Genomic DNA, 27,564 nt, shown 5'->3' with positions numbered 1-27,564 from the left:
ATTGCAGGTGCTGTTCCTAGAATTTGGGCTCTGCAAATGTGATGTGGTGAGTGAGTCGAAGGCAGCCAGCAAGGGTCGTGTAAAAAGTGAGGATTTTATGAAGCCAGGATACACTGCAGTGTAAGGAGAAGCATGCCACATAATTAAAATAGACAGGGAATATATGCTACGTGGACTGTCCAAGGCATGTGTGGTGGGTGGTGGGCTGGGCGAAGGGAAGGGGCGTTAAAAAGATAGGAAATCGGAGACATGCGGGCCTCCTGTTCCGTGGCCTCAGGAATTAAGGAGTTGTTATATAATCCAGGCAAGCAGCTTGAGGGGATTTGGCTAATAGTTCACTTAATTTTTCTGCAGTGTCCTTTTTTTTTTTTTTTCCTGTAAGTCAGCCTGAGTGGAAAGTGAACTCTCGTCAATGAATCAAATGGCGGGAGGGGCCAGCTGGGAGGACTGATTCCCCCTGGATCCTATACGTATTACTCCATTCCTTGGCTGTACTTCGAGTGCAGGTTCAATGAATTGTTCCCATTAGCGGGCTGATAGGACAGCTCCTTTAGATGAAGGAGACTCTGTACTTAGAATGTCACTGAGAGGAAAAGGTGGCCCTCATAGGAAAGTTGACACTTGTGGCAGTATTTTACTGTCATTGTTAAAAGTAGATAAAATGATGACTTACAGTAAGGCTCCGAGTTTCAGCATAATATATAATCATAATAAGACGTCTGTCAGCTTAGAAGTGATGTTAGAATTCTCTGCAGCTCTCTGGCTTATCTGAGGCATTGGTGGTCGTGGAAGCAATGCTTGGTGCCAAACTTGCCAGCTGAGGCCGATTGGCTCTGACGTGGATGGTCCTGACACAGTCACGGTCACTCCGATTAGTCACTTCTGCCTTCATTTGCTGAAACTAAAATCCCGAAAGTTTACTTGTTTTATCTGTGTATCTTCTGTAGCAATATTTAAAGCACTCTTCAGTAAGTGACAAGTATGACTATGGCGGAGGGGAAAACATTAAAAATCAGGAGGATGTTGAGTTGGCTGAAAGGTTCCTGATGTCTGAGCTCAGAGCTCTCTGACCTTTCCCATATTGGCATCAGGGAGATGGCTTGTTTTATTTGTTCTGTTACCTTGGAAGCTGAAGCACAGCTTTCTTCTGTGCAAAGACAGAGAAACAGAATCTGTTGTCTTCATCATATAGTAGTTGTAGGAACTATCTGGAATATGTAAATCATGTATAAGGATCATTTAAAATGCAAAAAAAAAAAAAAAAAAGATATCCATAGGGGAAAAAAAGACATCTGTAGGGGAAAATATATAAGCAGGAAGTGGGGAAGAGGTCCCTGTCCCATGCATTTCTTCATGGACATAGGCACCTGAAAAAAGTCAACAGGGCCTCAAGTGACCAAGGATGGAAAGAGAATGTGCTCAGAGTTGGGCTGAATTAACATAAGCTTGCATTTTTTTTCAATGCCCCGCCCCCAAACCATTTCTTGTTCTTGAAGCTCATGGATGTGATGAACAATATCTGGGCTTCGTGAGGGAGCAGAGGTGACTGCTAGGAATGTGGATTAGGGCTCATGCAAAATGGATGGCCGGATGGAATTTGGGTCCCCAGTTGAGACTCTGGCTGATACTCATACTCACCATGAGTACAGGGATCACTGCTATCTCATTGGCCATCCCCATCACCTAACATAGTGTTTGACAATGTGGGACAAGGAGAGAACAAACATACAGACAACCAGGGGCAGCAGAGCTGGCAAGTCTGAATTTTCATACTTGAACAAATTCCACTTTGAGCTGAAAAATTAGATTATTCATACATTGTTCGTTAGTGAGATATTCGAAGAGTTTCAAGCTATCCTTCGACTCTGGGACTAAATTAGTGACAGCTTTGAAATTAGAGGTAACTAAAGCTACCTCAACTGGTTATGGGTTGATTTCCAAATTCATATAGGCATTGGGAGTGCTGTTTTTAATGTTGTGTGAGTGAAAGCCAGAGGGTGGAAGACATAGCTGTGTGTGACAGAGTTTGGATAATATACTATCATAGGGAGTCCATTCTCTCACTGTGGTAGTTAGGAGTGTCCTCAAGGCTTGGGCAAGGCTTCTCTAGTCTCTGGTTCAGGAGGTAGACCAGAGGGACATTTGTACAGCTGTACACCATCTAAACACTGGTTTACCAAATCCAAACTGCACAAAATGAGAAAGGACACCAGAATGTAAAGCCAGAAGAGCCTGTTAGTAAAAAAAAAAGTTATCGCTGGTGGAAGGGAGGGGAGACTACAGGCAACTCTTTGACCCAGGATATACATGTTTGTCTCTGATGCTTTTTGCTGGATGCCTTTGGCTCTTGGTGCGGCCACAGGAGGAGCACTTAAAGGATTTGGCCAGAGAAAGAAATAACTACAGTGACCACTGAAAACGCCCCATGACTGAGCTTTGGCCCCCAGCTCCGTCATACAAGAGCCACTTGATCTTCAGCATGCTCCTCCACCCTTCTGGCACTCCGTTTCCTCACTGAGAAGTGGTTCAGCAGTATCTTCACTACTTACCTCACAGAGATGAGGACATCAGAAAGGTGGGTTGAAAATATGCAGCAACTGTATGACAGTGACTATGTTGTTACAATGGCAAACTGCAAGTTGACCTTGGATAATCTTCAAGGGAGTTTGAAAATGTCAGACTCAAAAAACAACAACAACAACAACACCCTGTTGGGGAAATGCTACATCTTGTTTGAATGAAGATCAGATTGCTAGTCTGAATGATGAACTGAAAGTACCTGCAAAGGGACTGAACAACCATCTGCCTTCAAATAACCACCGAAGAAAGTAGCCAGGATTTCTCGGGTTCTTGTTTGGAATCATTAACCAAGGAACCTCTGATTTATATAGGTTTCTATGTAGTAGAAGTGGCCCGCTTTTAAGGAGGGCTGCTATTATATGCCACTGATGGGACTTTCATCCAACCCACAAAACATGGGCTGCTGAGAACAAAGGGAACCATGCAGAAGATTGTCAAGAGGGTAGACTCATCGAAGTATAGTAAGAAGATGGCAGAGAGCCAGGGCAGGGGAAGGTGGAATTCGAAGTCAGGTCTTCTGATTTATTTTCTACTGTGTGCTCCCTTCACATGGCCATAACAAATTCCAGTACTTTCTCATTAACCAATGAGGTTATGTTCCTAAAATGTATCAGAGTTGACAGAACCACCATTGGCAAGATTAAGACCCCATTGAAAACAAGACTTTAAGGAGGAGGGATAAAAGCTATTAAATGTTTCTTTTTATAAATAAAATAAATGGCTAGGTAAATAAAATACATATTCTGAAGGTATCTGGTCTCCAAAGCATTCAAACCTGCTCTAGGGAGAAACACTTTCTTCAGCAGCTGGGGGAGCTATGACTGCGGCCTATTCACATGCTCGGGGAAAATCTCTCACACGCTTTACGTGAGGGAGACTGGGCCTCTTCTTAAAGTTTTCCAGCCAGTAAGGGCCTTTTATTATGAAAATTTCAAACATACACACAAAGAGAGGCAACGGCCCAGTGAGCTCTTGTGTACCAAACACCCAGATTGAACACTTATCAAGATTTTGTGCCCGGTGCTTCATCTATCCCTTTTTGCTTTGCTGAAGCAGCATTTTAAAGCAGATCGCAGACATTGTATCATTTCATCCCTACATGTTTCAGATTTCAGTCTGCGCTAAATGCCTGATGCACTCACATTCTCCCCTGTGTTCTTTTCAAGGCTGCTCAGAAAGGTTTTGAGATGGTTATTTTGTTTTGTCTTCTGGACCTGCTATGGAGCATAAACTGGTTTTCCCTTTCTGCACTAACTCCCACAGACATGATCTGGACCACACGGTCCAAAGGAGTATGATCGAGAAATAATGCTGCATTACTCTATTGAAGAATGACCCAAACTTACATATTAAATAATAATAATAATCCAGGGATTTCATCTGCGGTATACAAATATAGAACAGAGCTATCTTAAAAAATAAAAATAAAAATCCTGACTTTTATTTTTAAATCACTTTGAATAGAAGGGAGATGGCTAAACCCAAGTTAACCTCTGAGCTGTTGTTTCTAAGAACCCTGAATACCAAAATTGTTTCCAAAACTGCTTTCTCAGTCTCAGAAATGGGACAGTTAAACTATTCTGAATTGCCATAGGACAAGTCACGCAAGCTCTTCTTCTTGCTCTAACATACGGTTAAGTGGGAATTTTTCTGTCGGTTCTTTATTATCCCAGAGCCAATATGAGATTAGCTTTACAAGTTGGGTTATAACCTTTACAGCTTCTGTGTCGGGGATCCGTTAACAAGATCATAAAGATCTTTCTAACAGATGAGGCCTTTGTGCCCTGTGTTCAGCTGTGGTAATGACCAAATTGATTTTATCAGAAGTGTTTAAGAGTGCCATTTTAACTCTTCTATTGATTGCCTGACCTCAGCTTTAGGCCCTGGGGTTGGTATGTGTTCTCTCCCCCTCTCTCTTTGTATGTAGCTTTCCAGTTTCTCTTCACCCATGCAAACCTTTCCTTCTGTGCCCCCAGACCATCTCATTTAGCCCCTGCCTCACCATTTCTGTTCTCCTATGTTGTCCATACATTTCCAGAGGACTAGGCTTTGAGGGCACAATTGGTAAACTAGACATGTGGCTTTGGGGAGCCATCTTTATTCATTCATTTGACAGAGTTTCTTGAGCTCCTACTATGTGCCAGGCACCATTGTCAGCATTCAAAAATACAATGATAATCCAGGAACATGAAGTCCCTGCCTTTAAGATTTGACATTACTGGAAAGGCATACAACGGCTATTTTATAGAATGTCAGAGGGAGGGAAACACTGTTATGAAGAGTAAAGCAAAATGGAGAATAACGTGGGAACACAAGTCTAGATAAGCCGGTAGGGAGCATTCCACCTTAGAGATCTGAGTGGCTGTGAGGAAGGCCTGGGGAGATGTAGAGGAAAATTGAACCAGGCAGAGGGAATTCGAAGCAGAAAGGATTCCAAGCCAGAGCAAGCTTAGAGCTTTAGAGAAATTTCAAGAAGGTCCATGTAGAAGAGCAAGAGAGACGAGGCAGAGAGAAGAGGACATGAGGTGGAGAACCAGGGAGGCTTGTGGAGAACCTCATGAGCCATGGAAGGAACTTGAGCACTAACTGATTAACAGTTCAAAAAGTTGCTCTGGCCTGGAGGAGGCTTGTAAATGATGCTGGCGAAACCTCCTTGGGTCCAGCTGAGATGTCTTGTACGATAACAGGAAGACTTGAATGTACCAGGCCCCGGAGCCGACAGAGCTGAGTGCTGCTCTCTGCTCTGCCTCTTACTGGTTGGCTGACTTGGAACCAGTCACCTAGTCCCTCTCAGGCCCAGTTTTCTGTCCTTTTCCAGGGAGAGATACAATTTCTTGTCTCTTCCAGATCTAACATTTGGTGATTCTAAGCTATAAACTATAGTTGTTTCTTAACCTTATGTATTTGTTAGGATAATGACAGAGACCCACGAACACAGTGGCTCATATGAGGTAGAAGTTTGCTTCTTTCTCCTGTGGTGTTTGACCCAGTAGAAACTGCCAGGGAAGCAAGCAGGCTTACGAGTTCTAGGGTCCTGTCTCCAAAGGTGCAGTCCTCACTGTTGGAGCAGGGTCATGGCCTCATCCAAGTTCCAGTCCATGAGAAGAGAGACACAGGATATCCCAGGCAAGCAATTTCCTCTTAAGTGACACGGAATTTCCACACACCCTTTCTGCTCACATTTCTTAGTGAGAACCTAGTCTTATGGCTCTACCCAGCCCCAAGGGACTCTGGGAAATGTAGTCTCTAATTGGGCTGCTGTGTGCCCACCAAAAAGGTGCGTGCTGTGGAAGAATGGGAGAATGGATTTGGAGGGGTAGCAAGAAAACTGCCACACCGTATTTTTGAAAGATCCCAGAGTATTGTCAAGATACCATAAACTCATAAAATTTCCTAGACCTTTCTAATCAATTTCCTAGGGCTCCTGTAACAAAATGCCACAAATTAGTGGCTTAAAACAACAAAAATGTATTCTCTCACAGTTCTGGATGCTAAAAGTCCAAAACCAAGGTGTCAGCAGGGCCATGCTCCCTCTGAAGGCTCTAGAGAAGAATTTCTGGAAACCTCTCTCCTAACTTCCAGTAGTTTCTGGCCATCCTTGGCATTCCTTGGCTTATCGCCACATGACTCCAATTTCTGCCTCCATCTTGACATGACCTTCTCTGTGTATCTTCTGTGTCTCTGTATCCCAGTCTCCTTCTTCTTTGTCTTATAAAGACAGCAGCATTCTTACCTCTATCCTACAGAAATTTAAACTACGACTCAGGTGAAGGAACTTGCCTAAAGAGAAATGATTCCAGCGATGGTCACTTAGTGACGGTGATGAAGTCAGGCGTGCAGCCTGGGTCTGCCTGTCTCCAAAACCCTGCTCTTCACATTTCATGGCAATAAGTCCCAGAGACTTCTCAGGGGATAATGACAAAAGGACTCACTCTTGCCTTGAGGGGTTTGTGATCAGTCTCTGAGGCTGCACCTGCTCCATAGAGATCTCCACAAACCCATGGTGCAGATATCTTGTAGTCATCGGCATAAACTGAGCTTCTATCTGGTAGCTAAAGGATCATTGTTTTCCCAGGAGTCAAGAGTCACCCAACATCAGAGTCTAGGTTTCTCAGTGATTCTGTGACATTATATAAAACACACTGAACTAAACAAGGCTTATTTTTCAGACCTTTTTCAGCACATGGATTAGTGGTTTGGTTACTATTTTGTCCAGTACCCTCAGACTGTCCATCACCATGAAGCCTTCCCGAAAGATGCCAGCTATGTCATGGAGCTTATACTTCAGACTCAGAAAGAGTTGCCTGGAAAGTGTAATGCAGTTAGGAGTTGCCATAGGAAACCAGGTTTCCTAATGGTCACAGAGAGATGATGTTGGGATAATAAGGAAAAAAAAAACAAAATTAAACCAACATTTCCATTCATTATTTCATTTTATCCTCACAGTAACCCTGGGAGGTGGGTATTTTAGCTTTTCTTTCTTAGTCTTAGAATGTTATTTACACAGTTTTATTATAGAAAATTTCGAAAGTAGAGACAAAGAAATGAAAAAAATCATCCGGAATTCCTCCACTCAGAGATAACCACTCTCATTAATTTGGTGCATATTTTTTAGTCTTTTTTTCTATATAGTTTTATTATTTTATTTTTTCTTCTTTTCACAGAAATGGAGTCATTCTGTACTGTGGGGGTTTGAGGGTTTGTTTGTTTGTTTCTCTGAAGACAGCTAGAACGTCTTGTAATGCAATTAAGCTTTCATTAGTTACTGATGGCAGAGTATTTCATTACATAGATATACCATGGTTTATTTAACTCATCCTCTATACTACTGACATTTGGGTGGTTCCTCCCTAACCTTTTGCTGTTGGCAACAATGCTACCATGAAAACCCTGTGTACATCCATAATTACTTCTTAAAGCCTACATTTCTAGTGGTCAAATGGAAGAAGAAAAGATTTTTTTCCCCTTCTTTAAGAGATGAGGAAACTAAGATTCAGAGAGATTAAGTATCTCGGCCAAATTCACACATCTGGCAAGTGACTGAGCTAAGACTGGAATCGAAGCTTCCCGACTCTAAATCTCATATGGGAAAAGAGTTTATTCATCTCATCTAGTAATTTTCGTACTCGATAAATTCTGTGAATGCAAAGGAAATACCTTGGTGACTACTTTCTTTTCTTGAGTTATCACCCGGCAGCAGCCAATCCAGACAAAACTGCTTAAAATTCTGTCATCAGAGGAGAGGCTACAAAATACATATTTAATTGGAGTTTTCATCTTTTTTCTTTCAAGATGATTAATGTCGGCATTTTTAGAAATCTTTTACAGACCTTTAAATAGTATCCTATATATTCAGCAATAGTTGAAGACACCTCTCCACTAAAAATAAATATCAATATTTATTTGATATCCCGTTGGACCCTGTGGCTTTTTTTTAAGATTTATTTATTTATTTTGGAGAGAGAGAGTGCGTGCTGGGGGAGGGGCAGAGGGAGAGGGGAAGCAGACTCCCTGCTGAGTGGGGAGCCCGACATGGGGCTTTGGGGCTCAATCTCATGACCCTGAGATCACAACCTGAGCCCAAACCAAGAGTCAGATACTTAACCAACTGAGCCACGCAGGCTCCCTAGCACCTGGATCCTGTGGCTGTTAGTGTTCACTCTGGTTCTGACAGTAGAGCTCATATCCTCAAAATTTAGAACCAAATTCCCATTGTTTGCACTTCAGATTCCCTCTCCTTTCTAGGTGATTTGAGACCTGAGTGAACTCATGGAATTGTCTCCTATTTTGTATACCCTTGGTCTACGCATGCTTGTGCCAATGGGAGCAGATTTTGGTTTTGAGGTGGCTTCAGGCTAGGTGAGATTTCTTCAGTCATCACTTGCCTTGACCTGATACTCTCCATGAGGTATGATTTAGGTTGTCTACACAAGGGCAGAATATGTGAAAAGCGTCTGTCGTTCCTGACTTGCTTTGGGGCCACAACTCTATAATCTTCAGGTCATCCTCCTCCAACCAGTTCTGGTAGCTTTGAGTTTGGGGATTGCAACTATAGCCATGTGTTTGACAGCATCCAGGCTAAGTCACCTACGGACAGTTCAAGTCAGTACCTGCCCATATTAGTGGCAAAGATAAACAATTTCAACAAATTTCAGAGGTGCAGAAGGTAAAGCACTTCCTGGAAAAGCATGGTGAGAGCTGTTGACTTTTACCTGAACTGAATTATTCACTTGTGAAACTACTCAATTCCAGAAGGCTAAGCTGAAAGTGTTGACGGTTGTCAGTTCACATCTCTGCTCAGAGCTCCAAGAGCAGATTTAAGTCAACTGAGTAATATTTAATGGGTAGCTCCATTTTCAGTATAGAGACTTGATAAAAGGAAATCAATTTGAAAGAACAAGAATTCTTGTCATTCTTACTGTCCTTTAGTGCTAATAATCATGCATTTGGCACCAGCAAGTCACAAGAGGAGAAATTACCTCCTTAGGTATGGACTTTTCATAATGCATTAGATAGTAATCTCTAAGGGACAAGATGGATGTTTCCCAAATAAGTTTCGTCTCAAAATTTCGTTCTAGGATAGACTGATGGTGTCTTTATGATGCTTTTGCTGAGGGACTGGGAATGAGGTTTTGTTCTTGGTACTGTTTTGTCAAAGATAAAGGCAGGGCTTGAGAGCGGGTATAGCTCTGGCCTGCCTGCCTAAAATTAGAAGATATTTCTGGGCACAAATGTCAGGAAATATGACCTAGAGATGGAAGGCAATCACACACACACACAATTGTTTTAATTCAAAAAACAGAAGAAAAAAAATCCTCTTATCAATGTCCATTCTATTTTTCACACTAAAACGGAGATTTTTTTCATGTTGCATAAAGCACCTTGATTGGTAAAAGAGCTGAAATATTATTACCGAAGGAGCTCAACCTAGGCTCAAATCAACACAAAAGAAAGCTCACATTAAAGTATTATTTATCTTCATAATTAGTATTTCTAAATGATTTTTAAAGGCTTTTTATGCAATTACAAAATGTTTGATTGTCGTAACATTGCTAATGCTTTGATGCCTTCCGAGTGTTGTCCTTGGTCCCTGCAACCCTGGCACATAATTTATTTCTCTTTTGAGTGAACTCTAAGCATTAGTGTCCATTAAGAATTTTTGAAACAAAGTCCAGAGATTACTTGGAGCACTTTCAGTAATATGTACTGATTATCATTAATAGCTCTTTTGTCCTAGACAAGGACATTGTTTTGTAACATCACTCTGTTTGGTGAGGCCGCACTCGGGGCTGTGTTCCTGCTCTTCCTCCTGCATAGATTCTCTCCTGACTGCTTATGGAATGGAGCAAGCTCATAGGACAGCTCAGGATTGGGGGAGGGAGGGCATAGGGCCAACACAAAGTGATAGTTTTTTTCTTTATGAAACAGTTGTTAGCCATTCAAAAACAAGAACAAAACCCCTAAACGCTGGGCTTTGTTTCTTAGCTAGTGTTCATTCACTGCATATAAATTGCTCTTTTAACTACAAGCTTCTTACAATGAGGAAGTCAAAAAGTAGAGGAGGGAGCAAGCAGACCCAGCAGCTTGCAACCTTTGCACTATGCCCGTGGATAATATGGCAGGAAGGAGGTTAACTGTTCCAGATTTTTTTTGGAAAGTTCTGCCTGAGCTCTCAAACACTCATTTGCCAGATTCTACATCTTTTTAATGAGCTCATTGCCCTGTTGTGTATGCCTGTGTCCACCTAGGGGATAGCTCTCTGTTTGTCCAGTGCTAAGTGTCTGCTAATAGAAATGTCTTGAGTAGGAAAGAGGCACTCTGCTACATGCCCCAGGTGAATTCTCTCACTGAAACCTTATTATAAACCCAGCACTGAGAATTTTGCCCCTATTTCATGGGTAAGAAAATGGAGACTTAGCAGTTAGGCCATTGGCCCAAGACCTCGCAGCTTAAATAACGGGCATCTTACTTAACTCGTTCACCTTGTGAAGAGGGAGAATAAATCCTGTGAAAGCCTTCAGATTTGGAGCCTCCTTTTCTAGAAATCAAACTGAGAGTTAATGTGTGGGTCTAGTGTAGATGCGTGAGTTGGCTAGTTAAAGATTTTGTTAATTATCATTTAGCACATCTCCTCCTCCGTGCCACACAAAGTCACTTGAAATACGGAAACATTGACGTGTTGTTCTGGGTTTTTTTTTTTTAGATTTAATTATTTATTTGAGAGAGAGAAAGCACGAACAGGGAGGAGAGGGAGAGGGAGAGGGGGAAGCAGAGCCCCCGCTGAGCAAGGAGCCCGATTCGGGACTCGATCCCAGGACTCTGGGATCATGACCTGAGCCGAAGGCAGACGCTTAACCGACTGAGCCACCCAGGAGCCCCAAGAAACGTTAACGTATTTAAAAACAAAAGGAAGAAGAAAAGAAAACTTCACTGCATCTCATTTTAGGTATCCTTTGTTGTGTTTGTTTTTCTTTTTGTTTTTTTTTTGTATTCTAACACAGAGCTTATCCTCGTGGAAAATATCTGGATCTCAACAACTGTTCTGTTGTATGAAAGAGAATAAGAGAAGGCACACAGACTGAATAATGGCAAAGTGGTAAAGGCACACCTCTGTAGTTAGGGTCTTGTCTAGAATGCAGGGCCTCCGGAAATGCTAGCTTAGTGATTGGGACGTCTGCGGAGGAGGAAAGTTGCCATTTATTTTTTTTTTTTTTTTAAGATTTTATTTACTTATTTGACACACAGAGAGACAGCTAGAGAGGGAACACAAGCAGGGAGAGTGGGAGAGGGAGAAGCAGGCTTCCCGCAGAGCAGGGAGCCCGGTGCAGGGCTCGATCCCAGGACCCTGGGATCATGACCTGAGCTGAAGGCAGACGCTTAACTGACTGAGCCACCCAGGCGCCCCTAAAGTTGCCATTTCTTACCAAAAAAAAAAAAAAAAGTTAAACTAAACTTGGTCCCCAGACAATTGCCTAGAAACCAAGAGACAGTAAGAAGTCCATCAAGGAGGTTAATTGGTCCAAGATTTGGCACTGATTGGAAATATCAGATTACAATCCTAAAGTGCTCTGCTCTGTGATAGCTATAACTCTGAAACGACTGATAACCGTGACAGTGATAAATTTGTGGTATTTTCATGACATTTCCTATGCTTTACTTTGAAGCATGGTCGGCTAAATAGAGTAAGAGGTACTCTTGCTAGATTAGAAGCCCTCCTTTGAGTAGAGGATTTGTGGAGATTTTTCCTCTTAATTTTAAGGGTATTAATTGACAATTTAAAACTGATGTTCTGGTATTAAATTAGAAATTACTCTTAAAGCGTCACTTGGAAATGTTTCTCTTCTCTTTTCTCCTCTTTTTCTCCCCCCCCCCCTCTATATATATGATCTGGGTGAAATATAAGGAGTCTTGCAACTTTATCAAAAGGTACCATTTTTCTCTAGCCCAGATAATTTTAAAATATCACCCAAAAGAAGTGTAGCTTTTACTTATATAACCTTTTGTGGGTATTGCCTTCTTTCTTCTTTGGTTTTTAAAGGCAAAAAGAAAAAAGTTTCAGGGGGTTACCTTTGATTGTGAGCTACATTAGATTTTGTACAGTGAGAAATAGATCTGGCAGCCTGTTGCTTAAAAAGAGGAGGTTTGGTCTGATAGCTAGAAAGCAGGTCAAGGAGCCCTTGATCAATAAACTAGAAGGGCAATTAAGAAATCATGCAGTTCAACCATCTCATTCTACAGATGAGAAAACTAAGGCCCAGAGAAGTTAAGTGACTTGCCCAAATCAACCAGTGAGTTCACTGTTGGCTCAGGTCACTGAGCCCCGGCGCCTCCCCATCACTCTCCCACAGCTCCCTGCCGTCACAGTCTCTGCAGAGAGCATTACTCTGCTTGGTGGCCTGTTTGCAAATCTCAGTGAAAGGATCTTGGTGTTCTTCCCAGTCACTTGGAAGTGAATCAAAACCTTCACAACAGCTGGACTCAGTTTGACACCCTTTGGTGGTGGTGATCAAAGTCCCTTGCCCGTGCTCAACAGCAGCCTAGCTAGCCCACTTGCCAATGAGCAAGTGTCTTCCCTGGATTTCAGAGAGTAAAGACTCCAGTGGAGTTCAGGGTCTAGAACAGCACACACTTACTTTTAGGAACTTGGTTGTCTGTCTCATGCTCCAACAACTAGGAATTTGCAAGTCAGAGCACTTGGTCTGAAAACCAGAGTCCTAGGCCCTACGTCAGCATGAAGCCCAGGGACATCAGGAGTAGCTATGACGTAGCTTTCGGTAGAACATTCTAATTCAGCCTTTGTTAAAATAAGACTGTGCATGTTGCCTGCCCTTTTAACGTTTCACACTTCCCAGTTTGGAAAGCTCTTTACACATCCTGATTTCATTTTAATTTTCACAGCAGACTTTTGAGTATTATTGTGATTATATACAATTATAAATTCCAGGCCCAGAGTAGTTAAGTCACTTGCCCAAGGCCTCTCAGCCAAGAGTCAGGAAAGCGTATGGGCCACGAATGAAAGCCCAAGTCAGCCTGACTCCAAATTCAGCTATCTTGAGCTGCCTTTAAAAAGTATATTCTTTTCTACTCCTGGGTAGAATTAGAGCTGTTTGCCCCTACTAAATACTCATGATAATTTCTCTTTAGAAAACTGGTTCTCCAACAAGTCATTATTCAGAGCTTCTGCTCCTGGCGGTGCTGGTAACGCTAGCTTTGGATGTGCTAAGGATAACAATGGGCAGTGCATGACTGCTGTGGTCTCGTGAAGGAGGCGCTTTCTGGCGGGAAAGACAGGAAGCTTACAACCTCTGAGGGACTGAGAGGAAAGAAGGGAAGACCCACCCCACCCCCAGTGAAGGGTGAAGAAATGGCTGCTGGTTGCAAACTAGGGCACACAGGCTTCTCTGTCTGAGGACCGCATTCACCCAAGCCCTGGGGAGGCTCCCTGGTTGGGATAAGACAGGGGACAGGTTTAAATTATTTACTGACTGCTGAGTGATGTGGTCCTGGGAGTAAATCTTTTTTTGAATCTTTACTCTTTTCAGAGGCACTATCTATACCAGGGTTTTTAAATATGAGCCATGGATGTGCTTCCAAAAGGATATTAACTTTCCACAGAAAGCTTTTTACTGTGCTAATTAAACTTTCCTGAGCTTCAGTTGACCCATCTGTGAAATGAAGATCTTTCTTTCTTTCTTTTCTTTCTTTCTTTCTTTCTTTCTCTTTCTTTCTTTCTTTCTTTCTTCTTTTTCTTTCTTTCTTTCTTTGTTTTTTTATTTTTTTTTAGAGAGAGAGAGCAGGGGGCTGGGTAGGAAGGGACAGAGAGAGAGGGAGATAAAGAATCTGAAGCAGGCTGCATGCCCAGCGCGGAGCCTGACGTCGGATTCAATCTCACAATCCTGAGATTATGACCTGAGCTGAAATCATGAGTCGGACGCTTAACCAACTCAGCCACCCAGGTGCCACTTTTTTTGTTGTTGCTTTGTTTTTTGTTTTTTGCTTTTTTTTTTTTTTTTAACACTACTATGGAGTCAGTTACTATGAAGTACCAGAGCTTCTATAGAAAAAGGAGTGACACAAATTCAAGACCTTAGTTTGATCACAAATGTTACTTTTCAGGAGAGGAGGAAGAAGGGGATTCCAAATAAACTTTCTGATCATTCCATTAAATTTGTCTTTTGTGTGTTCATGTTGTTTTTGTTTGTTTGCTTTTTTGGGGTAATAGAATTTTGTCTTCATAATGGCTATGAAGTAAAAACAGTAATTAAATATTATGCATAGTCCTGTCTCCATAATTAGAAATAATGCATTTTTTATAAAAAAAAATATTGCTTTCAGGAGAGGGTTGTGTTTTTTAAGCCTTTCTCCATAAAAATGTGCTATTAATTTATTTTATATTCTTCACTGTATACAATAGATATAGTTTACATTTTATTTGTATGGGTTAGGGTTGCCAGATAAAATACAGGATGCTCAGTTAAATTTGAATTTCGGATACACAGCAGAGTAGTAGCTGAACTTCAAATTTAACTGGCATCCCGCATTTTATCTGCTAAATCTGGCCACTTTTATGTGGGTATATCCCCCAGTTGTTTGTATCGATCACTAAGTGGCCGCTAACCGAAACTGGGGGACTAGGTTGGCACTGATGCTGGCTGGGGTCATGCTTGCTCCTGGAGACAGACGTGAGTGGTTTTAGCTCTGTGCTACTGTGATCTCAAAGATCAGGCAGCTTTCCTGGAAAGATTTTCAGAATCTATTATCAGTGTAATCATCATGAAAATATTTGATGAGAACACTGCCTCACGCTGTATAATAAATTTAAGTAGAAAAGTCAAAGCAGTGGTATTTTCATCAGGGCTTTGGATGTCAGGAGAAAATAGTTCCACACTCAGCGAATATAGATAGGTCTGTTTTGGGCTGTGTTAAATCCAATTGTGTGGAGGTTCTGAATAATCAGGAGTGACAGCATAAGCACTTTCTCTTCAAAGTGATTTTACAGAAAGCATTATTTCCTAAGGAAAGTACACATATAGCCCTCATAATGCTGAAAGAGCACTAATGTATCAATTTATTGGTGCTGGTGTCATGAGCTGGAGTTGCAAATTGTATTCAGATTTTAAACTTTACTCACAGTTGCTGTTGGGGGAAGCTCCCTTCCCATGATAAAGCTTATTTCAAAAAAATTCTAGAACATTTTTTGTAGTTCCCGTGTGAGAGAGCCTTCAAGGCTCTTTGCAAAAGGTTCTAACTTCACTTTGAGAAGCCAACTCAAACATGATGAAAAACAATAGTTTAGTTTTCCTCAATAAAAAGGGGGGGGGGGAAAGAATTTGAGTTGGGCTATGTAATTTCAGCTTCCCTAAATAAGCCCTTTGGAAAGTTGTGGGGGGGAGCAAGTGTGTGATTTTGGTCTTGGCACACAACTTTGGAATTAACTTTTTCTTTTTTTTTTTTTTTATGTCTACCGTGGATTTTCATAACGGATTTCTTCCCTGTACGATTTGTTCCATAGCTAAGTAATGGGTCTGACGTGGGTGCCAAATTTTTCAACAACTTTTCAACAACTACTTTCCAGAGGAGGGTTAAATAGTTCTCTTAATAACTTGAAAGAAAAAAATTTCAAGGTTTACCACAGTTCTTAGTCACAGGCTAAATGTTTTCAAGAGTTGTATTACTTTGAGCCTATTTAGTCTCAAGAATATCCCCTAAGAAGAACAGAGCATAAAGAGTTCAAAATGGAGTCCTTCTGAAACAGAGATAACACTGTTAACACTGGAGTGTGTGTTCGTGTTATCCTTCTGTGGTCTTATGTGCCGAATCTTGCTTAGTCCCATTCATCTGTCACCTGCTCTCCGTAAATCATCTTGGAAGCAGCAAGGGTGCTGACTCATGAATCCCTCGTGTTTTTGTGCAGCGTGTGTTCATTTTGGTACCATTCGCAGAGAAGTAACAGCCATACCCCTTCTGACTTTAATGAGTATGGACAGATAGGTACATTTTGTGGATGTTCTTTCCTTCGCCATAAAAAGTTATGCCTTATGTGAGCAGGCAGTCATTTTCCATAAAAAGTTAACCCAGAATCAATGGCCATAGCAAATTAATTGCTCTGTTGCTCAACTCACTCTTGTCTGAGTAGGTTGGCATCACTCTCTTGTGTTTTAAATCTTCCCCGCTCTGCCTATAAACATGATCATCTCCCCTATTTAAAATGAAAATGGAGAGGCTTCTCTCACCCTGTTTAATTACTGTCCGTGCTGCTGCTTTTCACCCCATAACCTCTTAAACCCATAGGCGGTGTTTACCGTCACTGTCGCTCCCGGTTCTGTTGTTCTGGGGTAGGTCCAGTGGCCCTGCCAGGTACGACTGAGACTAACCTGGCCACTGCATCGCCGTCTGAGCAAATGCACTCCTGAGTACACCGTGAATGACATGCATTCCGAGAAGCACACACAGGACACTTTCTTACCTTTGTCATTATTTCTTCTCTTCTAGGTATCTCAGTAACGAAGAAGACACATACATGTAAGTAATGCATTTTATTTTTTATCCAAAGTTTTCTGAAGAGTTGGAATTCGCATATGTCTGGCTGCTGTGACCCTTCAAGTATAAACTAATGTTTCAGCTGTGATCCATGGTCAACAGAGGTCATACTTCTCTACCTGTAGTGGTCGGAAGTGGTACATCTCCACCTGTTTGTACTGAGTGTGTGTTAAAGAGAGTCTAGACGTAGTCTGATGAATTCTAGTGATTCAAGTCATTAGTCTTTAGAAAAAAGTCATAAAACCTAGTCAGGAGGATCAATTAATTACTTACTGATCACCCTATTCTGGATCCTTCTTAGAAGAGCTGGTATGTTTCTAGGAAACATCACCTTGATTTCTTTTAAACTTTGGTCTCCTTTTCCTCACCACTAGTTCACGATTTAGGCCGTTTTGTACTTGTGTCTGTGCGCAGAGATACTGACTGGGAATCTAGGTGCTGTCGCTCGACCATGAGTGTGGCCCACGAGGGCCCTGGTAAATGGCATCGGTAGTTTGATGTGGAAATGTGCGCTGGATTTACACTCTGTATTCATTCCCACTTCTCAGGTTCAACTGCTTTCATCAGTTGCCTTCATTCGAACTACACCATAAGTTTACAAACTCACGTCAACGTAAAGTGTTGTGATTTTGCAATCTGAGCAATAATGTTTGACTGTGCTTTGAACCTCAGGATGAAACTAATCCGTCATTGATGCAGGCAGTCAACTTTCACTGTACTTGACCAGCATATTTAGACTTTGAATTAATAGTGTCATTAGAATTCGATAACTATTTTAGACCACAGATATGTGCTACCCATGAGATGTGTTTGGGCATCCTTCTAAGGCAAGCAGTGGAGATATTTATGGCACAATTTAGGGCCGACAAAGATGTGTCCCCAAATTTTTCCTAATTATGCTTTTAAAATGTTTGGTTTCATGTGAAACATTTGGGGGAAAAAATCTGTGTAACATCAAAGTAGTTTATCTTGTGCCTCAGTTGATTCTTGAAATCTGCTCTTGGGCTTGTCTGTCTGTCTATCTGTATTTGTAGCAAACAAAAAAGCAAAAACAAACAAACAAACAAACAAAAAACCCCACCCCGCCAAATTCAATGGTGGCCTGACTTTTAGGGCCCAGTCCTGCAGTTTCTCCACCTGGCTCTCCCATGGGCTTCAATGGAATGTTTGTTTGAGGAAAGAAGTAAAGGTCAGGCCCGTAACGGACACATGATCAGGACAGCACCTCCACCTCCGAATGCACAGTTCCCGTTGGCTGTCCCTCCATCACGGTAGTCTGTGGCCCTTAGCTTTTTGGGGGTTGTTTTGTCGTCGTTGTTGTTGTTGTTCTTGCTGTTGTCGGTGCATAATTGAGCTCATGATGACTGAGAGATTGACAGTGCAGGAGACTGAAGTCCTCTGTATATCCGCAGGGCAGGCATGGTACAGAGCGCTTCCTTGCACAGCCTTGCCCATGAGCTCGTCCCTGGCCTGGAGGGACCCACTCTAGAGGTGGTAAGTAATTCAGTCTTTCTGCTAGCTCAGTCCTGGGCCTCTCCCAAACAGGAGCGGATGATTGTGCCTACTGTTTATGGTGGTTTGGGGTATGGACTCCTGGCCACCTGGCAATACACAGAAAGCCACTGACTATTTGCATTATGACTTGGCTCTTGGATGAGTGGATAAAACCACTAGTTCAACTCCATTGGATACAAAGAGTGCCCCTCAACTAATAAGACAGAGACCAGAGATGTTAGTAAATATATAGACCATCCATCCATGAGGACCTTCAAGAAATTGTCATCCCTGAGAATAATTTCATTGGCCTATTGCAGAAATAATAACTTGTGGTCAGATTTAAATTCATGGAAGGATTTGGATGGCAGCACGGGAGTGGCAGCTAGTGAAGAAAAGCTGGTATTCCAGTAAGAGGCAATATAACCAGGTTGGCCTTACAGCGAAGGCTTAACTTAACCCCATCAGATATACCTGCTTTAAAACGAAATCAAGATATAGCCAGAGTGGGTAGATTTTGATTGCCTCTCTAACTATGGAAATCAGCAGGAAAATTCTTAGACATTAAGCATCAAGTAAATGTAGACAGACTTCAAATAAAGCTCGCTTTATGTAATTCAAATATTAAACTGACAAAAAGAGATCAGAAATCACCTGGGTTTTTTTTGTTGATGTTTACTTTCATGATTTAGGGGAGAGGGCCCATGATAAAACAGACCAATGACAAGTTGGGAAGAATAGGAACCGAACGGAGAGTTGACACAAAACTTTGCACATGCCACGGAGAAATTGAATTGTCCAAGTTGTTAGTGAAAGTCTTCTATGCCACTTAAATGTGGAGATTGTTTTTGTCACCCAACTTAGCAGACAACCCATCATATTTCTGATCTTAACATCTCTACAGGGCCTACAACTTGTGAGGAGGAAGAAAATCAATCAGTTCTTTCTCCCATAACAGTCACCCAAATGACTTCTTCTTTAGCATCTGTCAGATTTTTCTTGAAAACCAAGCTGTCCTACCTTGCCTGTAAGTTTTCTTAAGAGCTTAAATTCCAGCTCCTCCAGGGCGCCTGGGTGGCTCAGTTGGTTAGGCGACTGCCTTCGGCTCAGGTCATGGTCCTGGAGTCCCTGGATCGAGTCCCGCATCGGGCTCCCTGATGGCGAGGAGCCTGCTTCTCCCTCTAACCCTCCCCCCTCTCATGTACTCTCTCTCATTCTCGCTCTCTCAAATAAATAAATAAATAAATCTTTAAAAAAAATAAAAAAATAATAAATTCCAGCTCCTCTTAAAGCATCTTAACATCTGTTCTTCAAAAAGGTTCACTATCAGTGAAGTGTGTGAATTCATTTTTGTACTGTCTCAAGACTTCCATTTTTAGCCAGAGTTCTGGAAACCTTGGTCAAGGCTTGACTACATAATCATCGACAGCTAAAGTCACCCTGCATTAGCAATTTCAATCTGGGTTTCCTAACTGGCCTCACAGAGCGATGGTTCAACTTACAAATTAACATGTACAGTTGCAGAATATATTATTAGACCAGAGTGTCAGCTCACAGGTACACCAGTCAGACGTGCAAGAACCACAAAATGAACCTGAAGAGATGTGACACCTGATAATATTTTAGGCCACCTTGTTATCTAGAAAGCATAGGTATTGCTTCTTAAAAATAAATAATAAATAATAAATAAATAAAAATGCTTTGGGTGAGCTGAGCCAGAAATTCCCAGGAAAGGAAATCTGATTCGTAGCTTCAGAGGAATTCACAAGCGTGGTCTTTGGAGAAGTTAGATTCTCCTGAGTTCCTGAGAAGGGCACTGGTGGTGTTTGTCATTAACTTTACTTGGCTGGTGGGGGAAGGCAAAGCTTTGAGGCTTCTAGTACAAAGTCATCGTGACCAAATTGGTCAGAGAATGCTTTCATTTGTGATGTTCTTCAATTGGTGATAGGAAACGTTGCTGTTGGTTTTGGTATGTGAACAGAAAAGGAGGTTTTTACTTGTGGGATAGGGACCTATCAGATAAATTTTACACTGGGTGGTGTAGAATTTCAGTTTAATCTTTGTGGTGATTATACAACCTCTGTATTTGGTTGGACACTTTAAAGATTGGTGTTTCACAAGTTTTTTCTGGTGTCTTTCCTGCTGAAATGGTACCATGTTGGATAAGTATCTTTTTCATGGCATCAACGGCTGATTTGGTTTTTATTATTTGCCAAGGACAACTGGTCATTTGCCCCTGACTTTTTAATCTCATTCTACTTGGATAGTTCCGCATACACTAAAATGTTAGAATGTGACAGATTTGGAGGTGAAAAAGTAACAAATGCAACAGATCCTCTTAGCTCTTTCCAGCTACTGGGAAGTTTAGCATCATGGAGTCATAACCTTAGGGTATATATCAGCCAACCACCACAGTGTAGACCCAAAAGATACCAGGTAGGCTCCTGGATAGTTTCCGGAGGCAACAGATCCTTGTCATGTCCTCCTGTTCTCATCCATGTTTCTATTCTTTATTCTTCCTGTGTAAGCTTGTTCTGCTTGCTTTCTTCTACACTCAGAACAGGCACTTACACATGCCTGAAAATTGCAGGGAACTCAGTAAAGCACCAGGAAAATGAATCGGTTTAATCCGATTTAATGTCAGCTTTCCCCAGTAAATAACAAAGTAAAATATGCTTCTGAGTCTTCTGAAATATTTTAATTTTAACATGAATAGCCATTAAAGGCAATTTAGTACATTTTCAAATATTTGTTTGCAGTAGGCTAATACCTAACATATAAAATTAAAGCACTATATTATTTGTGAAGAGAGTTTAGTTCTCAATAGTAAAAATAGTACAAATCAGAATATTTCCTTGAGAAATAATCCTTTGTATCTGTAAAAAGAAAAAGTGTTTATTGCAGTCATTTAAAGTGGAATAGGTTAATGTATTCACTTTTCACCCCTAGAGACTTGGTTTTGAATTTGACTTAGAGAAAATTAGTTTTGAGGCCTCAACCTCCTCTCCTTAGGCATTTGTTGATATCACAAAACCAACCCAACAATTTGTCACGATTGTTGCCATTTACTCAGGAGGTCCAAGAACTAACATAACCCTATTTTCTCGCTTTCTTTTCTTGTCCTTGAGGCCATTCCTTTTGATTGTAGACTCTTAACACCAAACTTGGGGCTCACCCACACTATTTTCACAGTCCTGGAAAACTCAGGAACCATTCTTGGCAAAGCTAATGGAAGGTGCTTTGGTTATATAGTTAATAGGTTGCCGTGACAACCCATGTGATTCATGGTGTGACTCACCGCAAGGATAATTTCAATTGCTGCTGGCAGGGTGTATCATTAGGTCGGGCCTGAGAAGAAGCTACACTGAACTTCTCTTAGTAGGCTTTCATCCAGATTCCATCTACCCATTGAGAAACAGAAAAGGGGATAACCCAGTGCTCACAAAGTAGCCAGAGGATTTATTTCTTACTCAGGCTTCCTGAGGCTACTGGCCATCCCAGACATAAAGCTTGCTGCTGATGGTACATGACCAAAGATAGATGCTGGCCTCTTAGAGGGCTAACCGATGGACAACTGTTTACTGAGGACCTACTATGTGCCAACAGGTTCTTTGCTCTCAAGGACCTTACAGACTAGGCTGAAGGTGGGGCCCCGGGTGGGGGCCGGGTGAGTGGGGTGATATAGTCACTGAAAACACGAATGCCTCGTGTACCATTTCCAGAAGATTCAGCTCACAACTGGAAAGCAGGCTAAGCTGGCAGGGTGGGAGAGGAGAAAAAAATTAGACGATCCAGGATTCTGGTACTGTGATCCAGGCATACAGCAGGATGAAAGGAAAGGGAAAGATTTAACCCTGGGTGCTGAACGTTCTCCCTGCTGCTCATCTCCCATTCTCACCCAGAGTCACACCTGTTTAGTCCCTTCAAGATCAACCAGCCCAAGGAAGTAAAAAATCCCTCATACTGCCTGAAAATGTTTGCCTTGTTTAGACTCAGCCTGTGTGACTACAGCCAACCCTGCCTGAGCTTAACAAGATTTCTGTCTCATCATATTAAGATAGAAATGGACTGCACTTGGCCCTGCCACTCAGTTCTTCCAAGGTAGAAGATTTGCATAGCCTGAAAACCCACAGTTCATTCCATTAAAAAAAAAAAAAAAAAAAAAGCCCAGAATATGTAGTTAAGCGTTTCCATCAGAACATCCAGTTGATTCAAGTTTGCTCTGTTAGTAGGACATCAGATCCATGAATTGAATTTGGAAAAGTATTTGTTTTCCCATTTTGTAACACAAGTTCAAAAGGGTGTATTGATCACTAGGAGGGAGAAAACACAAGTGCCTAGCCTATCGGGTGCTGGCATGTACTTGATAGATGATATATTTAGTAAAACTCTTACACATGGTTGGGTCGATCTTTAAAGAAGGCTAGGTGTCTGTCACAGAGTCTCGCATTACTTTTGGTTCAGTGATGGCAGGAATCTAGGATAGGAGGAGAAGTACCAGGAGATAGGACCTGCCACCCCTGAGCGGTTAATTCTAATAATCCAGGTGCTCTGTTTAGTGCTTTACATGCATTATCTCATGTCATCTTCTCATCAGCTCCGTGAGCCTTGTACTACCTGCATCCTCATTTTGGATGAGACTATTTATCTGAGAGATCAGCAACTTAAAGAAGTGAAAACACTGGCAAATTCATCCAGCTGGTGTTGGGCAGAGCCGGGACTCAGAGTAGATCGACTCCTTGCACACACAGAAGCACCGCACCATTCTCTCCAATCTCAACATGACGCAATGTTGTGGAGCGCCTACAAAGTGCTAAATGCTTTTCTGAGCACTTCGTAAGTGTTCGTTTATTTCATCTTTACCGCAATCTTGTCAGGTAGATCTCGCTGCTGTCTCCACTCTCCAGGTGGAAACTGAGGCCCAGGAGCCTATAGCTAGCTAGGATGGGATGGAGCCAGGATTGACAGCCACTCCATAGAGCCTAAATGCTGCTACAGTACCAAATGTCATTCCTTAGAGTGGTCCTTCTACTCTAAACTATAGGGAGAAAGTCAAGTGTAACCGTCATTCCTGCAACTGATTCAGGTTCTTTAAACTTAGGACTATTTTACCTATAAAGGCTTCTAAGCTTGGTGAACCAACTGACTATAGAAAAGGCGGATGTGGGGATGCCTGCGTGGCTCAGTCGTTAAGCCTCTGCCTTCAGCTCAGGTCATGATCCCAGGGTCCTGGGATTGAGCCCTGCATCGGGCTCCCTGCTTTGCAGGAGGCCTGCTTCTTCCTCTCCCACTCCCCCTGCTTGTGTTCCCTCTTTCGCTGTGTCTCTCTCTGTCAAAAAATAAATACAATCTTAAAAAAAAAAAAAAACTATATGAAAAAATTCACTTAAATTAAGTCGTCTGCATAAAACCATGCCGCCTTCTTACTTTAAAATGATCATTACTTCTCTTTTTTAACCATCTAACCTAACTTATCAAAGAACCAGCATCCATTTAATATCATTGTTCATACAACTCAACTGATTCCATAATAAAATAGTTCAAAATGGTTCCTTTTGCTTTCCAGATAGTTCTGTCCCCTACACTAGTAGTAATGTATATTTCTTATAGCATGAATCCGTTTTCACTGCCACAAAGTCTTTAATGGACTTTGATGACATTTGTAACAAATTTGTGCATTATTCTTTTGTGAGACCATCTTGATAATTGGTGTATAACTTTCATTGCCACTAAGAGGTAGTATGATTCAGGATACTGTGGTTTCTCTGAACCCCAACCAAAAACAAACAAAACCATGAAAGTAAAAAGAATGCCTAGGGAGTTGAAATATGTATCAAAAGCATACATAAGAGAATTAAACATCTAGGTTTTGAGTATGCTTATGCATGCCTGAATTTAGCCTTAGATTTACAGTTATATCAGCTTCTCTCTTTATTGGGATCTGTGTCCAAAGGCATAAAAATGTAGGAAAAACGGAGATGCCAATGTGTTTGAAATATGAAGAAAGTTATTGTTTTACATTAACTTTTTTTATAAATTACACAAATTTTTTATAGTAACTCTGTCAGCTACACTGCCAGGAAGTTAGTATATTTGTAGTCACATGGTCCCCTTTGATTATAATTGATGTCCATATCTGCATGTTATGGTAACTGAGGTTTTTATTTCCAAGCTATTTGATTACCCTTTTTCCTGGATTCCCCACAGTGGAATGTTCTCCACTCACTCCACCTCCACCTTTGAGTAAACATTTATCCTATGCAAGAGTGATAATTTTTTCCTTTGTTTGACTTGTTGATCTCCTAGGCATTCACTATAGCTCCTAATGTCTTAAGTAGTTAACAGCCAAGCATAATGATTAGAAGGCATATTGAGGAGTAGAAAATGCTAAGATATGCAGGATTAAGCTTCAGATTCAGTGAAAGAGACCTACTCTGTAAATCTTTTATTTTAAGTGTTTTGTAGGAGAGAGGGAGGGGATTGTATGGTAGGTAATCCAGATCCCTGTAATACTGAGATCCGAGGAAGCAAAGCTGGAAAGCAGACCACAGCCACTCGCTGGAGGAAGAGCATGGGGATGGGAGTCAGACAGATCTTGTTCACTTGAGATTTCTAATCCCTACTCTGTGCCTGGCACTGCGTTAGGCACAGGGTGGTATAGAAAGTTTAACTCCTAACCCTCATTCTCCAATAGATTATTCTGCATCTGAGGAGAAAGGACAAACCCCCTCGAGGAAATTTCTGTAATGACAGAATTGCAGGAAAACGCAGGGTTATGATGCAAGTCGGAGCTGGGGATGCTGGTGGTGAGCTAAGCTTGGTCTAGAAGGGTAGCAAGGATTAGGTGTGATCAGGTAGACCAAGGAGTGTTTGGGGGATTATTGTGTAGACCTGTCTAACTAGAATAGAGTATTAACAAGGAAAAGGAAGGACAAGAAGAGCGGAGATAAGGTTTCGGCTTTATCTCAGAACCAGTGGGGAGCCACAGAATGTGTGTGAAAAATACACTGACCTTTAAATAATGCTTTTATTGCCACGGTCATTTAGTGAGTGTTACATAAAGCAGATGTCCCTGTACTTCAGTCCCTTTTCCGAAATCAGAAAGAATTCTTATCCTTAGATAGAGGTTCTTCTCTGGCCTTTCCTCTGATCAACTATGTAGCAAAAGTGCTTATGGAGCAGGAAAGATCTAGTCCAAAAAGGGAAGGCTGTTCTGATTATTAAAGAGAAAGAGTGTTTTACTTTTTCTCCATCTTCCCAGGTTTAAGGTCTAATTGTAAGACCAGTTCTTGCCGTTTCGTCGAAATCAGAAGAAAGAAATAAGCTTGAAAAATACATATGCACTTTGAATTGCGTGGCTAATGGTCCTCCTGGCTTTCTTTCATTCCTGCTGTGAATTGGCTGGAAGCTACTGTAATACACCAGGAGCTGAAGTCTTTCCAACCCTTTTTAACTCGGCTGCACGCAGCTGTGTAAAAATGTGAACCCCAAATTCCAAATCTTGCTCACCCCTTAGGTAGGCAAAGTACACTGTGTTGACTATTATTTTGTTCATCAGCACGAAGAATCTTTTCCCTCACGTAGCTGGACAGTACAGTAAGGGGATAATTATACTTCCTTTTTCTCCTTGTTAGGATTTCTTAATTTTCCAAGAATGAGTCCCTATCGTTTCAGGTAAAGAACGCAAAGATCCAGATGAGGCCTTGTCATTGGCTGCCTGTTCACAAAAGTCCTCGGTATATAATGAACTATATTGCGCTAACTTAGCTGTCTCTCTTACATGGTGTCTTTTTGTGTCGACAAAACTGAAAATCCACTTTCCCTCACCAAGTCGGGGCGTCGGGATAATTGATTGTTACCAGTCTCTGCTGTTAGTAGACAAGATAACACCAGTGCCTCTGGAGAACGGGCGAAAACTAAACTCTGTCCCCCGAGGCCAATGAAATAGCTGTTTGGTCCCTTGTGTGAAACTTCCTAATAACTTAACTGGGCAGCCTCTGGGTCCCTGGAGGGTTTCTCCACAAGAGTATTCCCTCTCTTTGTTAAGATTGCTTATTAAAAATGATTTTATAATGAAGTTGCCTCAAATAGCAGCTCTTTTCCTGGTTGTCCTTGAAGCTGTGGTGAAGAATCTTAGAGACAACTGTCTAGGGTTTTCCTCCTTGTTAAAAACTTCTCTCTTACCACTGTTACTCTTGATTTTTTAAGGAGACAAAGTCTAACTGACACAAGTCCCTCTCCGGTTGATTATGTCGCTTAAAACCCGGTGCAAGGCATTATTGGTAGTTAAGCTTGTCAATCCGGGCTCAGGAATCGAACTGATCTGCATGGATGGAGGACATTTAAGTCTGTGGTGGGAACAAGGCTGTCGGGCTTCCCCGCAAGAGCGGCGGCTAGGGAATGCGATTGCTAACTCTGCCCCTGACTCCATCAAAACAGTGACTTCCAATTATTTTCTCTCTTTGGTCCTGGATTTCTCCAATCTGCAAACTAACGGGTTTCCTGCCATGAGGGACTATCATGAAGAGCAATCAAATAATAAAAAAATTAGTATTGCATTCCTTGCTATCCAGGCACTGTATAGATTCAGACGTCTAACAAATGTGGGCAAGTAGGAGAAAAATCAATTTTTTTGTTGTCCATATCATCAGCTTGACTTTTGGGCTTGAAGAGGCTTCAATATGCTGGTATATTTATTGACTTATTTATTTTTAAAGATTTTATTTATTTATTTGAGAGCGAGAGAGAGAGCGAGAGAGAGCACGAGCAGGGGGTGGGGAGAGGGAGAAGCAGACTCCCCTCTGAGCAGGGAGCCCGATGCAGGACTCGATCCCGGGACCCCCGGGATCATGATCTGAGCCGAAGGCAGACACTTAACCTTCTGAGCCACCCAGGCACCCCTGTGCTGGTGTATTTAATATAAAGAATGATAAAGCAGATGTCAATAGGGCTTACCATTGGAAACATCTACTTCGGACTTGGTGTCCCAATGGCCAGGTGACTCAGGAAACAGCAAAACATATAAAGTTGTTAGTGACAGATTCAGCTTGAAATATTTTTCTAACTTTAGAGCTTGTCAGACAGTAAATCCACAGAGCAGAGTATTCCAGATGCAGCTTGGCACTCCTTTTGCTCTGCAGTGTGAATATAGTACACCAATAGTACGAGGGACCACTGTGAATCTTTTAGTGGCGAGATCAGTGTGGTCTAGCTGTGCTAAGAATTATGGTGTGCTAAGTTGTGCTAAGAACATGCCTTGGCTAAACGCTGTTCTCTAAGACCAGGTGTAGTAGAAAACACTACCTTTCTATGCAGCGATTCCTGCTCCCTCCTTTCTCAAATAAAAAGAAAAGAAACAGAAAGACTATGACCTGCTCTGGAATCCCACTGCCAGCAGGATCTTCTTATTCCACCTCCCTAGTAACCTTCTAGTGCATTCCAGTACCTGAG

General features: G+C 41.7%; 1 protein-coding gene across 1 annotated transcript in view; it reads left to right on the top strand.

The window, feature by feature from the left end:
- RORA (RAR related orphan receptor A) overlaps positions 1-27,564 on the top strand; it is a 705,545-nt gene that overhangs the window by 513,388 nt on the left and 164,593 nt on the right. Inside the window, exon 2 of the mRNA XM_044918011.1 lies at positions 16,573-16,602. Coding sequence (XP_044773946.1) covers positions 16,573-16,602 — 30 coding nt within the window. The remainder of the gene's footprint in view (positions 1-16,572; positions 16,603-27,564) is intronic.

The sequence above is a fragment of the Neomonachus schauinslandi genome, chromosome 9 (genome assembly GCF_002201575.2).
Source record: "Neomonachus schauinslandi chromosome 9, ASM220157v2, whole genome shotgun sequence".
Lineage (NCBI taxonomy): Eukaryota > Metazoa > Chordata > Mammalia > Carnivora > Phocidae > Neomonachus > Neomonachus schauinslandi.
Note: the sequence above shows the minus strand (reverse complement) of the source record. Positions and strands in the feature narration are given on the sequence as shown.